This window comes from Montipora capricornis, chromosome 9 (genome assembly GCF_036669925.1).
Source record: "Montipora capricornis isolate CH-2021 chromosome 9, ASM3666992v2, whole genome shotgun sequence".
Lineage (NCBI taxonomy): Eukaryota > Metazoa > Cnidaria > Anthozoa > Scleractinia > Acroporidae > Montipora > Montipora capricornis.
The window spans coordinates 26,428,829-26,443,828 of record NC_090891.1 but is presented as its reverse complement, the minus strand read 5'-3'; the positions used below and the strand labels follow the sequence as shown (position 1 = coordinate 26,443,828).

The window sequence follows — 15,000 nt, the reverse complement described above, 5'->3', positions numbered from 1 at the left end:
CAGTAAGTTGTTAATTTAATTGTCTGTATATCTATTTACTGGTTTGATAATAAGTTAAAAAAGAAACATTCACCGAAATTCAGCGCCCAAGAAACTCCGTGGTAAAAAGGAACTTTTTGCGGTTACGGAAGCCACACTGAGCATTTATCAAAACAATATCTTTGAATTCCGTCTTCCGCGGGTCAATAATTTTTAGCACTTTAGTAATTATTTTTTAATCTACGGTGCCACGACCTATCATGCAAGCGAACCAGTTTCGTTTCAACACGCTAAAAAAACACATCTTCATAGATCTCTACAGAAAATTCTCATAAAATCGAAGCCTCAAAGTGGCCACGTTATGCAAAGGAAAGTAAAGCAGTATAGATCGTTTTCACTGTCACGCAATAAAAAAATAAATCGGAAACCATCTAGTGGAAAAAGTCAAGAATTCGCGATGTTTTAGAAGATAAATGAAGAAGACACTTCTCCAAGTTTTAGGCCCGTACGTTTCCCCAAACTTCAGATATTCGTCGAAATGTTTCGCAGAAATTTACAGAGCCCAGTATGAAAACGCCATGTTGGTGCACATCTGTGGTGCACCAATATGACGGCCGGAAAATAGTGTCAACATCTGTTTACTTACTTTGGCTATCTAGGCGAGTGATCATCTGTACTGAACAGACAGCTATTTACTTAAGCACTTTTCCTAATGCTTTAAATTCTAAAAAGGCTCAAAACCATGAGATAAATATATATTTCTCAATAAACTTGATCGTCGCCTCGTGTCACGCACCGCTATAACTCAGAAATTCAAAATGCTCTGGTTTCCAAACGAAGCACGCTATTGAGCTTTAAAATTGCAAATGGATACAAATTTACCGCCTCTTATGCCTGATGAGGATAAAAACTTTCGTGGCTCTTTAGTTTTGGATTTTAGAAAATGATGACGTCGCGTGAAAACGATCTATTCTACAAGTTTTCATCGAGTCTAGTTCTCGAAATGTAGTTGCTTTTATCGCATAGAAATACCAGTGTCTGCAGGAGTATGAGAGAAAATTGCTTTTTTTTTCTTTTATTGATGAAGCATGTAGTCAAAACTGTATAGTGCAATTGGTTAAATAATCTCGTTGTCGTTGAAATTATTTATTATTAATTTCAGTATTAATTTTCGTGAAAGGTTTGAATCGTAAGAAAATGAAAACAATTTTTAAAACGATTGAATGCTAGATATATAAGGATAAAAATATATCAGTATCATATCGCTTTATGTGCTACCTGTGAGTCCACATACGTATAGAACCCTTAAGCGACCTGTGCGCACGCGTCATATTATTTGCGCTGATGTTCTTGTTGCATCTATCTTACCAGAGCATGGGCAGTAAGACCGCGGTGAATACCGTACGAGATGGCAGCTAGTACATAGTTCGTTGCACTTGTTTTGAACAGAAGACAGAACAGACCTAATCATCCAATCTTCATATGGCTGATTTCTAGAGATAATGTTGTCAAGTGAAGCTACGATCCTCGCAGTTATGAACGCAATTTTGAGCAATTGCGTGCATAACTGCGAGGATCATAGCTTCACTTGATTTCATATCCGCAGTTCAATATATGATTCATTTCATATATCATTTCGTTCGTAAATAATGTTTTGTTTGTTTTTTTCTCAAATAGAAATGTCTGTTCCAGTCTTGTTGACCTAGACATTGCTCCTCCGAGTACAGCGATCAGAATCTGCCCAATGAACTTCCCAGACTGCAACCTCTTTGAGGTATTATTTAACAGATGTCGATTTTTAATTCCAGTCATAGGGGACTTATGCTAGGGACACAAGTAGGCTTTTAGTATGCCCGTTAACGGGATTTATGTTAGTTGAAGTACCTTACTCTGTAACCTTAAGAGAGAAGCCGAAGTACGATCTCCATACTCCCCTCGACTGCGTATAGTTGAGCGGATGAAGACACGATAAGGTGTCAAATCTGAGTGAATCTCGAGTTAAGAGGTGCAGGGATGGCGCAGTGGTGAGAGCACTCGCCTCCCACCAATGTGGCCCGGGTTCGATTCCCGGACTCGGCGTCATATGTGGGTTGAGTTTGTTGGTTCTCTACTCTGCACCGAGAGGTTTTCTCCGGGCACTCCGGTTTCCCCTCTCCTCAAAAACCAACATTTGACTTGATTTACTTTCATTGTTCATTTCAGTTTACAGTGTCCCCAATTAGCGCTCCAGCGCTAGAACGACTAGACACTTAAATAAAGTTCCTTTCCTTTCCTTTTTTTTTGACTTTCTTTCGCACTTGTGTCCTAACTTGGACCCCAGTGTGAACTCACATAATAGTAACAGATCATTTAAGAGGAACGGGGCATTTGCAATGTTTCTAGTGTAGAGTGATATGATTAGCTGTTGTGGGCCTCTTCATTGATTTAAATTCTCTTTTAAAATGAGTCGACGTCATGCACTCTTGACTTTCGCCTCTGATGAATTGGGTATCATTTCGAGGCTATGGTGATGGCCCACCGAGAAGCAGATTCTACAATGATTTTTCTGATTCTTTCTGTTGTTCTCAGACCTACAGAAGCCTCTCCCAGGTCCGATCTATCGTCGGAATGAGAAAAGAAAAAGAAATCCTGAAAAAAAAAAAATTAAGTATGGCCCACCGTCGATTCTCATACAATTAACCAAACTTTATATAGCGTTGTTTTGTCACCTAACAAAAATTATTTCTGGTTTTGTCTGTAAAGGGAAAAGTGATTCTCCACAGGACCTTGTTTCCCGCTGACTTGGTGGCGGATGCATCATTTATCGATCCCACTGGTGTAGTGATCTCTCGTGAGCTAAGATTCAATACGATCTCAACCTCGCGTGACCTACTTCTTCGAGTTCCACTGATCGAAGCTGGTGCTTTTAAGACCAACGCTCCACTGACCGTCAAACTTACCATTGCCAATAACGTCGAACTTGGTACAAACCAACAGACCGATATCTTATATGCATTGTCAGACGGAAGCAGATTTGTCGGGTTCGATATTCCAGACAGACTTAATTACGGTGGTAAAGCACCATGTATTGGTGCACAAGGCAACCTTATCAACAATAGGGCACGTAATTTGAATAGAATCAATCCAACATCTCCCCTTGTGACAGGCTCCCCATATCCTGGCAAATTCGAGGTCACTATTAAATTGAACGAAAACATAGGCTATTGCTACACTGCCCAACGAGCAGGAACCGTAAAGCTCGCCCCCTACAACGACTTTAATAAACTGGCAGTCGATCAAGGAATCTCCCTGGTGGTCTTTAAGGACAACGCTGCTGAGACGTATGGGATCGTCTTCGTTGAGGCGTACATCTCGGTAGATGACAAGCATTAAATTATGTAAAGCAAAACGTCATACATGACTCGTGTTCGCAAGACTGCATGAAATACTGAAACAATTAGGTATTTCCCAGATTTGAGCTGGTTCACAACGACTTTTATAATTACTTTCCTGCTTGGCAGAGATTTCTTCGATTTCCCTCTGTAGCAAGAAGGAAAGGACACCTTTGCACGAATCTCCTCGATGTTCTGTCACGCATGCACGACGTGACGTCAATGCAACGCCACTTGCACTCTGCCGCCGTTGAGCAGGCGTACAAATTCTAACCAGTTATAGCGGGTTTTGAGCCGGTTAAAAGTTTAACTTCCGTCCAAAGTTCTGGACGTCAACAAGGAGATCCGTGCAGAGCTTTCACTGATATCAAGTTTCCCTTCGCAGCAAAATGAACCTCCATTGCCGGTAGTTCACTCAAACACTTCATGTAGTATAGATTTCTTGGTTTTAAAATTCAGAAATACGAAGTTTTTCTTTTCAATTACTACTGACTTGCTTATAGTTTTCGCGTTTCTGAGGTTGCTTGCCCGGGTGGGAATCCTAAATAGAAAGGACGGGAGTGCTCGTCGGAAATTTTGAAAAGAACCCCTAAGAAGTACCAAAATCCAGTCTTGTGGGCGTGGCATGAATTTTTTTTCGCCCCTAAGAGGTACCAAATTATGGGTTTTAATTAGACAAAATCAAAAAATAGTTAATTGTCAAAATGTCTCCTGTCATAATTTTTCGGCTGAGTCCCCTCAAAGGTAACGCTAAAGCTTCCGCTGTGGACATTTTGAGGCTGAACTCCCTAAGAGGTGTCAAAACCCCTATTTTAACCCCTAAAAGGTACAACAAGCACCCCCCTCCTTTTTATATGGGAGTCTCCCCCTCCCCTGGGGTTGATTGAAGCATTTTGGTGTTAGTTTTATCTTAATGTCAAAAGTATTTTAAGCCGGGCTTTGCTTCACTACTAGCTTTTTTTTGTCGAATCGCGGCTTAAGGCAACAGCTTTTAAATCTGTATTATTGACACCATACTGCCAGACTAAGTTTTAAAGGAAATCATTTCATATACGTTCAATACCTCTCTGTAAAGAGTTTTTCGCAATCAAGATGAACTCTGCCTCGATTCAAGTCATGTCAGTTCAGTTAAGTGTTGTAAGCTTTGGATCATAATTGTATCAGGCAAGAGTTGTATGCTTGAAAATAAAGTAATTTACAAGTTGATGTCCTTTACACTCAATACTTAAAAAAATGTTACACTTTCGTCTTTAAAGGCGCTAGGTCACGCAATTTTAGGCAATTTCAGCACTGATCGAATGGTCATAGAATTAACTAAAATATCAAAATAACTGTTCAAAACTATAGAAGAACTCTAACAAAACACAGGGAAGCCAAGAAGGGACATGGATGGACAAAACTGGAGAGGATTGAAATGGATTGAATTTGCGTAAATTTTTAAACGTCGGCCCACCTTTTTTCAAATTTATATCAGTCAAAATCAAAATGTCATTTACACAGCTGGAAAATCATTCTCAGTTGTTATGTGGCCGTGATTTTGCAAATGAAAGACTCATAATTAACAAAATGAAACAAAATTACCTAAAATAGCGTGACCTAGCCCCTTTAAAGGGGCTCCAATATTTGCAAAATAAGCCACTCAAACACTTTTTTCACAACATCAAGCAGGGATATTGAATCTTCAGCGAGGCCCTTGGAACAAGGCAGCGATACCCCACTGGTATTTAAAAAGCATAGTAAAATAAAAGACTTACACAGTGAGATGATCATTCAACTGGGTCATTTAAGGCCACCTTGGATGGGTGAATTTTAAAAGGCGTGCTTGATCACTTATCAAACTATAGCTATTGAACTCGAAAATAATTGAACGAGTATGTACTGACTGTGAATTAAACATTTAACACCGCCATAAAGGATTGGACACTGCAGGTCACTTTGCTTTTCACGAAGGCTTCTGTAAAAATGTCAGACTTTTTTACTGTAAAATCTGAATGACACCCTTTTTTTTGTAATAACGTCTAAGTTGGGTTTAGGTTAAGCATTCAGTTATTTTTTCGCGATTTGAGCTTTAAAATTGTGTGGTACGTGTTAAGTTCGACAATAAACCGGCTGAGTTTTGCTTTAGTGTATCATGTATGAAAACCACATTGTTGATGTTGAAAAACGTCCTTAAGTATTTAAGTTAATTGTCCTGTTACTCTCTACAGTTTTACATTTTTTTTACCTATATTTACACTACTCACAAAACAAAAACAAAAACAAATTAGCGCCAAAATAAAGATATTCTGAATTAACTGACTATGAGCCTGAGTATGTTCTCAAAAGTTTGGTTAATCTCATCCTGAACGTCCTCATAATTTATATAAAAAAATAATTTTATTGCCCAGAAGAAATACATAGATTTATGCTGATTGTGACTGTGACATGCTTAGTTTCTTATTTTCCATGTTTGCAGTTTGGGCATTCCTGTCATCCAAGAATTTCTCTCAGTAGATCTGGAAATCTAGATCTAGATTTAGATCTCTCGTGCGCAAGCTAGGCCGAGGGCAGCTTTCACCAACTGTGAAAATAAATTCCCTCCCCCATTTCCTCCCTATTTTTACTTTCTTGTGGATGGTGGGTGTCCCCTCACCTTTGCAGGGATCATGTCTTCTATTTTTGGGTATTTCCTAGGTTACCATGCTCATTTTCACTAAACGGCCTAGCCCATCATAGCTTGGCCAAAATATTCCAAACAAAATGGGTATTGTGTTCCAGCAAACGGAGCTCGTCCAAGGTAATGCCTTGCCAACAATAATCAGTCAGACTCTATGGCAGGAAGCATAAAGGTTCTTATATTAAAAAAAAAAGAAAAGAAAAGAAAAGAGTATATTTAAGCACGCAAGATGACATGAGCCTTCCTTGGATTGTTTTAGTAATATTGGCTGTCAGTATTGCAGTAAGGAAAGGCGCAATATTTGCGTGCATCAATTGCTTCAGGCACGTCTCATAGTTCATTTCAATTATTTGTCGGTTTCTTCGTCGGCTTTTCAGACTTCGATCGTAAGTTTGAAAGTGCAATATGTATGTGTAATCAAATGACGACGAGTGAAATTAGGAAATAATTTCACGAGCGTTTTGTCAAAATTCTGATAATTTCCCGAACCTTCAGGCGAGGGAAATTATCAGAATTTTGACAAAACGCAAGTGAAATTATTTCCTAATTTCACGAGAAAACCATTTGATTACCTTTTAATGTCGTGGGTGACAAATTACGCTCACAACCGTAATTGTAAAATCGCTCGAGTACTTTATCCAACTGCTCGGGAAGAATCATCTCCAGGTTTTTCTCAAGGCTATTTTCGTCACACCACTTCTCAAAAACTCTCACCCAGTTAATTGTGCTCTTTCACGCATTTAAATTTTCTGCCGCTGCTTTTAATTTCGTAACTTCTTCAATGGTCACTGTCTTAAAGGGGCTAGGTCACGCTATTTTAGGTAATTTTGTTTCATTTTGTTAATTATGAGCTCTAAACGTCAAATTGGCAGAGCAAGAGTCTTTCATTTGCAAAATCACGGCCACATAACAACTGAGAATGATTTTCCAGCTTTGTAAATGACATTTTGATAAAGATTGATATAACTTTGAAGAAAGGTGGGCCGACGTTTTTCAAATTTAACCAAATTCAATCCACTTCAATCCTCTCCAGTTTTGTCCATCCATGTCGCTTCTTGGCTTCCCTGTGTTTTGTTAGAGTTCTTCTACAGTTTTGAACAGTTATTTTGATATTTTAGTCAATTCTACGACTATTCGATCAGTGCTGAGATTGCCTAAACTTGCGTGACCTAGCCCCTTTAAATCTAGACGCCATCTTGGCTCTGATCGAGATACAAGAGATGTTACCGTGGCAATTTTGTAATTTCACATGTGAAATTATAAATTAACGCTGAAATTTTTCGCGCCTAAATTAAGGAGTAATTTGTCACCCATGATATTAACAGGTTAATTTTGCGGCTTTCGTTGAATCAAGGAAAAACACATTACGGTATTAATAGCCTAAATAGGCTAGTTTCGAATTGTGCATCAACAAAAGAGCAGAGTGGCAAGGTTCAGGGGAATACTTAGCATTTTGTTTTGATTCAGTATTCTTAAGACTTTAAGTGAATGCGGGCTGGTTAACTGGAGATCTGAAAGACAAAATTTGCGTTTGCGTAAAAATAAAATATTAATTGGATGAACCCAAAGAAAATATCAAGCAAAGCGAGAGGTTTATCTTGATCGATTACAATGTATAACAGACTCAATAATCATTCAACAGTGCAACCGTACTCACTTGTCAGTGTTAAATGTATCACTAGCTTTTAAATTGAAACTTGCACTAAGTGTTGTAAATTATTAGTTTTCTTCGAAGACTTTTATAGCCCCAGAAATTTCCCACAAATTTGGTGTACCAACGGCTAGATAAATCTTTTTCCCTCAGTTGAGGTATATTTTACACAGGCAATCAGGAAAACTAGCTTTTAAAAGTTGGGCCGAATTGAATAATGTCACCTATGCCTCTCTCCACGGTCTGCAGCGTAACCGAGTGTTTATCTCCACACCTATTATTATTATTATTATTATTATTATTATTATTATTATTTAATTTTTTATTTTTTACTTTTTTGTTCAACTTCAAAATACCCGACTGCCGCAGTTATAAGTGTAAATTTTGTACCGTTACTAAAATGGGCCCGTTAACTTGTTGTGCGCAAGCTGTGGATTATTAAACTTCCGCTAACTTGAAGGCCACAGGGTCGAAGGGAAATGACGCCATTGAAGATTACTGGGCGTGAATGCAGCTGAGAAGGTTTTCAAAAACAAAAGAGAAAACGGATGTTTTAACAGCGAAGGAATATATTATCCTTAGCCACTATTTCGAAAGGTACTGCTCAGCCTTTCTTTCTTCGTTTTTACAAGCAATGACTACCTGAAACGTTACCCAATAATAGCTATGAGAGATCCTGAAATAGAAAAGTACAGTAGGCTAATTATGGAGTTTAAGTAAGCGGCAACATACAAAATATCGCTTAAAAATATAGCTTTGGGTTATGGTTGATTTGCAACCAATCTCCAGAGACACAGATAACAAAGCTGCAATGTGTAATTGCTAGTGGACGAACAAAAGGAGCTGACAAAAAGAGATCCTTTGTTTTCTTCCACCAACTTGAACATGGCGGCGATAACCTAACGTCTCGGAAAACCACCTATTATTAATACTTATCACGGTCAAGATATAATACCGTAAACAGTGATTGGGTAGAATCCGGAGACTGGATTGGTGCGAAGTAAAGATAGAGGAAGAAAGAGTCACTGTTGCTGTGCTGGTAACCGTTACATTGCCTGGGACTTTCGTCCTTTGAAGACATATTCCTTTAATCTTTGAAAAGCTTTGAAAAATGTCTGTTACCATTTTGGCAGATCTTAAATAGGGAACATGGGTTTTCCGTACTGGTTTTCTATTGCTCTGATTGAGGGATTTTTCTCGCTAACGGTGTCAATACAGACCAGTTCAAATTGTCGACTCTCCTGACGACTTAAACCGCACCCCTATCAGTTGCCAGCTCTAGCACTTCAACAGCGTGGCTAATACTCAAACATCAATTCAAATTGTTATAACATCATTACGAACAGGCCCGGGTTGCTCGAAGCATGGTTAGCGCTAACCAGCGTTAAATACCATAGAAACCTATAGGTTTTGACATCTGTTAACAACGGTTAGCGCTAACCAGGCTTCGAGCAACTTGCCACAGATCTCTTAAAATCTAACGGTTAGTCTATATCTGTATTAATTACCTCTTACGTATAACAGCGAACTAAGACTCAACTAACAAAGCCAATTATTAGCAAAACAAACAAAATATTGGTTCAAAGACATTTAACAATGTGTGACCATATCATTTTTAATGATTTGAAACTTTGTTGACTGCAATTGTTTTTTTCTCTTTATGACGTACTTTGTCAGGTTGAGTTTCCTCCAACAATATAAACTGATGACGATATTAATTAATGTCCCAAAAAAAAGCTTCCAGTTGGTCCACCTATAATATACAAATACGAACTGAAACACAGATATTAATAATCGAAATCAGGTGTTGATGACGTCTTCTCATCAACAGAGATTTTCCTTTGAAGACCATTTCGAATGTATGTATATATCGCATTGCGTTGGTCAATTGTATATATAGATTCGGCCAATAATTGATCAGTGGCATCTCGCTGCAGAATGCACGCTAAGATCCCTCACAAAAAGTTTTCTTGCTCCGCCTTTGCAACTTGAAATGTTCTTATATATATATATATATATATATATATATATATATGGATTTTTTTTGAAAAAGGGTACTTCGATTCTTAAGCAGATTATTCTTAAAGAAAATACTTTTGTCTATGGAAAAATAATGGTACTACCATTTTCTTGTTCCGTATAAACTCTGATACTAATAATAATGTTTAAATCAATCAGTGACCTCTGATATTGACAAACACACCCCCTCTATCAACATTATTCTATTTCTCGCAATGCTTCAATTATAACTCATATACAAACAACCGAAACACTAAGCTATTGACTTATTTGAAAACCCGTTAATTACAAAATTTGGATTACTCCATCTCTCGATATAGAGACCTTTATCAAACTTGAGCTTTTAGATCAGAAAACTTAACTTCAGACTATCTTCTCTCTTCTTTTAAACTAACTTGTTATTTGCTGGTATCCCCAAACATTGTTATGGCTCGAGTCAGTAAAAACTTGTGCGTAAAATTTATGTTCACTTAGGAGTTTTACGTCAGTCAGTATCGGAAGGGAACAAGTTAAATTTAGCTGACCGGAATATCCGAAAGACAACTCTCAATTGATCATTGTTATTTTCCGAAATAACATCGCAATTCAATATACAGCAATGACGCGAAAGGGAATGTCGTTTCCTTTTAATATACGCTCCAATTTGCACCAAGTTTTTTATTTTCTCAAAATTTCCTACGAAAAGAACACAACCGTAAGTCGTTTCACAAGCCTTTGAAATAGCATTATAATGTATTTTTTTTGGCAAAAAGTCCTACGAAAAGTTGTTACTCAAACCGTTAACACAACCTGGTTTGATTATTCTTCGCACGTCATCTTCTGTAACTGCCCCCGTCACCAATATCTTTTGTCTTTTCGTTTCCAGAAATAAAACAACTCTCTTTCCGGAACCGATCACACACGCGGTTTTTTCCTCACGTGATTTTGTCAGCTCGTTGAGTATAAAAACCGTCTGGTAATCTCGTTTCTGACCACAATCGCAAGGACCACTGGTTGTATTTTCTCAGTGCCCAATCCGAAGAAGAAAAATGTTTCTGAGGACATCAGTTTCCTTTGTTCTTTTGGTAACTTTGGGAATCCAGTAAGTGCGGTCTTTATTTTGATGATTAGATATTGTAAAACCTTATTGAGAAATCGCTTGCTGAAGTCCGAGTCACATAACCTGATCGTCCGATACAACAAACGTTTAATACCACTCGTGGTAAATTGCTTCGGCAATACAGGACCAAGAACAAAGCGAATACAACTGACATGTGAGAAAGATAAGGCATTTGTAACAAAGAATATGCAAACACTGGATCAAAACTTCCCGGATTTGTGAACGAAACCAGATTCGTGTTGCTCAAACGGTATTTTGTACACCCCATCTCGTTTAATGTCAGTCAAGATACTACTGTACCAGCCGTAAAAGATCTACATATGTGATTCTAATATTTTTTGGGAGCCTGTATAAAGAGCCAAAATGGCGTAAAAATTGTGATCAGCTTCTTCGATCAAAAGCGTGAAATTTGAAAAATGTAGTTCTATATTTCGGTTTGATTACCGAACTAAGTAAATTTTACTACATCCGTGTCAACTTTTTATGGTACACGTGTACCTATAAAAGTTTTCCAACTCCATAAAGTTATACGTATTTAGTTAATTTAAGTACAGTGTACACGAAAACTTAATATTCTCTTTTGTTATGTTTTTGTTATTTTCCAAACAGGGTTGCTCGTCCCACGTTTGTATCTCATATGCCTTTGCAAACCAACATTCCTGTCTGTCCAGCGAATCTGCCAAATTGCGACTTTTATAGGGTAAGTTATTTCACGATTGCCATTTTCCTCGAGGGGAATCTTTGTTCACATTTTTCTTTGCCTCCTCGGCACATTTTTGATAAGTCAGCCAAAAATAAAGTACTGCATGTTTAAAATGCATTGCTTAATTAATGATCTTTCTTTGAAAATTTGAACACGATATACCAAATGATCTCTCTAAGCAATGAAGCTTCGAAAATTTGAAATTTTGCAAAGAATGCCTGGATCAGAAGCGATTTTGCCACCCCTGAGTTTATCGGTTTTTGATGGCTAATAACTGGCTCGTTATCAAAGCTATAAGGCTTAAAATTGGAGATTTAACTAAGTTTATCCGGTTCTTTTACCTTTTGAAGTCGATTTATTATTATTATTATTGTTATTATTATTATTATTATTATTATTATTATTATTATTATTTTACGGCTTGATGAACATAAAGATTGTGAACAAATTTTAGGAGCTAATCGGTAGTTTTTTCAGGTTTCTCTGTTTCATTTTATGCAATCATCTTTCGTTTAGAAAATCGGTTCATGTACGCAATTGAAAAAGTTGAATTTCTTTTAATTTTTCCATCAGACTTCCTGTTATGGGATATTATGCCCCGTAACAACGAACTCGCAATTGACCGACTCTGGCTCAGATAGTTTGATAGCTCGCTGGCTCGAGTTCCGTCCGAGCCTGTATCTTTACATCCTCGTTCCCAGATCCCATCGTTTCTCTCAGCCGGCGGGACCTTTGCACTCGAAAACCAAGGTGTCTGGAGACTTGCGAACAATAAAATCTAGAACCAGAAGTAAAAATACTTTAGTCGATGCGGCGCGATGCGACCCATTTTCCTCTAGCTTGAATTAACAATTATCGTCAATTCGTAATTTGCTCCGAATTTGCTATTATCGTTAATTTAGAGGAATGAGAGCTTGATGTAGATTATGGGAAACGGTAATATAATTTTTAAAAGACAACCTACGTGTATGGACATAGGACTCGAACTTGGCAATATTGATTAACCCGTCACCTAACCACTTGGCCACCACACCGCTAGAGGCTCCAGCTCAGGGACAATATTTAAATACTATTTGATAATGCTGTATTATCACTCGACAACAAACAATATTAAACACTGCAAAAGGTCGGTTTCCAAACTCCACGACAAAGCTCAACATTTTTAAAATCAAAGTTTAGGCCTAAATTATTAATCTAGCTTAGGCTATAAACTATGGGAGACATAAATAAATGTTTCCTTTGATTATGCGGTGTCTTGATCTTCCTTGGTGAAACGGAATTAAGAAGCGGTTCTTATAGAGTAGAAACTCCCGGTTCAAATTTAATCCACGGATATGATCTTTTTTTCCCTTATTTCCTCTGCTACCACAAGTCCTGGGACAAAGTGTCCTAAATTAAAGATAATAGTAAATTCAAAGCAAATTAAGAATTAATGATAATAGTTAATTTAGAGAACAGATCATGTTGCGCGATGGGGTCAGCTGACGCGAAGCTGGTTTGTAAAATGATCAGAGTGGCTTTGTTTCAAACTACAATTTTACTTAATTGCTTCTTTTTGTTCGACACGAACGACACGGTCTCTTAGATGAGGCCATTTAAAGCCCTTCGAATGCTATGCTTCGGAGTGCGGCCATGTTTAGTACTAGAGCAAATTTAAATCGAGTGTCGGTAAAACCAATACCAAATTAAAGAAATTACTTTGGCTAATCAAAAATGACAGAGACAGTCAAACCTCGAAGTAATTACACGTAGCTGACAGAAAGCGCGGGAAAACGTGCACGCGCGAGCCACGATTGATTTTGGTTTCGCTTCTGATTGGTTGAAAAAGTGGCGCGAGAACCTTAAACCAATCACTGAGTGAAGTAGAGCGAGTTTCAATTGAGTGTCGTAAAACCAAAACCAAAGTAATTACTTTGGCCAATCAAAAAGGACTGAGACACTCCGGCAAACCAATCAAAACTCGAAGTAATTACACGTAGCCGACACAAAGCGCGGGAAAATGTGCACGCGTGAGCCGCGATTGGTTTTGGTTTCACTTCTGATTGGTTGAAAAAATGGCGCGAGAACTTTGAACCAATCACTGAGTTAAGTAATCATAAACCAAAGTAATTATCTAATTACTTTCGACACTCAATTGAAAACCGCTCTAATGCAAAACCAAAGCAATCGCTAATTACTTTCGACACTCAATTGAAAACCGCTCTTTTGACGACTCATATTTGAACTCCGGAAGTTCTAAAATCCGGGACTCCAAATGCTATCCTTCGTTCTCGTGCGAAGGCCCCGCCGGCTAAGAAAAACGATAGGATCTGGGAACGAGAATGCCCTCTTTACAGTATAGTTCATATTCTTGGATTTCACATGACGTCACGGCCGCCATGTTGGTGTCCCCAAACAATGAAATGGAGGCCATGTTGGTGTGCCGATCCAATCCTCCGGGAATAGTAAGCTATTATTATGCTAACGTCTTCTTTTGTTTTTGTTGAAAAATATGGCTGTTGATCACGTGAGTGAAACCCAAGAATAGATGGAGTGATTATGAAACTCTGGAAGAAGAGTGACATCACGCTTCGTGTTAACTTGACAATGCACAATCTTTTGTCCTCGGTTCAAAACTGAGTCTTGAATAAATTAATCGAAACTTTTTGATTGGCTGTGGTTTGTGCATGGTCAGAGCCGAAACAGCAAACAAAAGACAAGAAACTTGCCGAGTTACATAACCATCTCCATGTATTATCTATGTTTACAGCAACTGACAGTATAAAATAATTCATTCACGACGACGATCTTTCGCTTAGAAAATAGGCCATATCACGGTTTTGACCGCCTTTTTGACGGATAGACAAATTGCAAAGCGTAAAGAATTTGTAGTGTTTATATGGGGATCCGATGTCAAATAATTTTCGTTAAACGCTAGTTCTGAAAAATTTATGAATTGAGAACTGAAGGTACAGGGCAAAAGATTATACAGACCTAATGTTAGGCGCTAACCTTTTACAGAAGTTGCCCGGCAGCTTTTTCAATTTTTCCATATCTTTGTAATTTTCTACCGCGAATTTTCAGTAACAATTACAGACAACTGTATGGAAAAATCGAAAACGCTACCACGCAGCTTTTAGCGAAGGCTAGTCTCTAAAAAATGGCCTGTATAATCCTTTACCCTGTACCTTCAGTTTGCGATTCATAATTTTTTTAGAACTAGCGTTTAACGAAAATTATTTGACATCGGATCCCCATATAAACAGTACAAATTATTTACGCTTTACCTACCCATTAAAATGACGGTCAAAACCGTGATAAGGCCTATTAATTAAAAGCTCGCCCTACAAAAAAAGGGCTCGTTTTTAGGTCTGAAAGCAGTTCGGACGTATAAAATCACATACATAGTTCCGGTTTTGAATTTTTTGTTTGCTGTTGTTTCAAAAGGGAAAAGTGTTACTTCATAGGACACTGCTGCCACCTGAACTGCTAGGAGTTGCGGTGAGCAGCACTGCCTCCCTGACACCAGCTCAAGACGAGTTG

The 15,000-nt window shown here is 38.0% G+C and overlaps 2 protein-coding genes across 2 annotated transcripts in view; both read left to right on the top strand.

Annotated features, from left to right (window-relative positions):
* LOC138015847 (uncharacterized) overlaps positions 1-5,618 on the top strand; it is a 5,749-nt gene extending 131 nt beyond the window's left edge. Inside the window, exons 1-3 of the mRNA XM_068862968.1 lie at positions 1-2; positions 1,657-1,753; positions 2,722-5,618. The exon at positions 1-2 is cut by the window's left edge and continues 131 nt beyond it. Of these exons, the coding sequence (XP_068719069.1) occupies positions 1-2; positions 1,657-1,753; positions 2,722-3,351 (729 nt within the window). The 3' untranslated portion in view covers positions 3,352-5,618. The remainder of the gene's footprint in view (positions 3-1,656; positions 1,754-2,721) is intronic.
* Positions 5,619-10,598: 4,980 nt separating this feature from the next.
* Positions 10,599-15,000, top strand: part of LOC138016405 (uncharacterized) — a 5,327-nt gene continuing 925 nt past the window's right edge. Inside the window, exons 1-3 of the mRNA XM_068863548.1 lie at positions 10,599-10,757; positions 11,385-11,475; positions 14,905-15,000. The exon at positions 14,905-15,000 is cut by the window's right edge and continues 925 nt beyond it. Coding sequence (XP_068719649.1) covers positions 10,705-10,757; positions 11,385-11,475; positions 14,905-15,000 — 240 coding nt within the window. The 5' untranslated portion in view covers positions 10,599-10,704. The remainder of the gene's footprint in view (positions 10,758-11,384; positions 11,476-14,904) is intronic.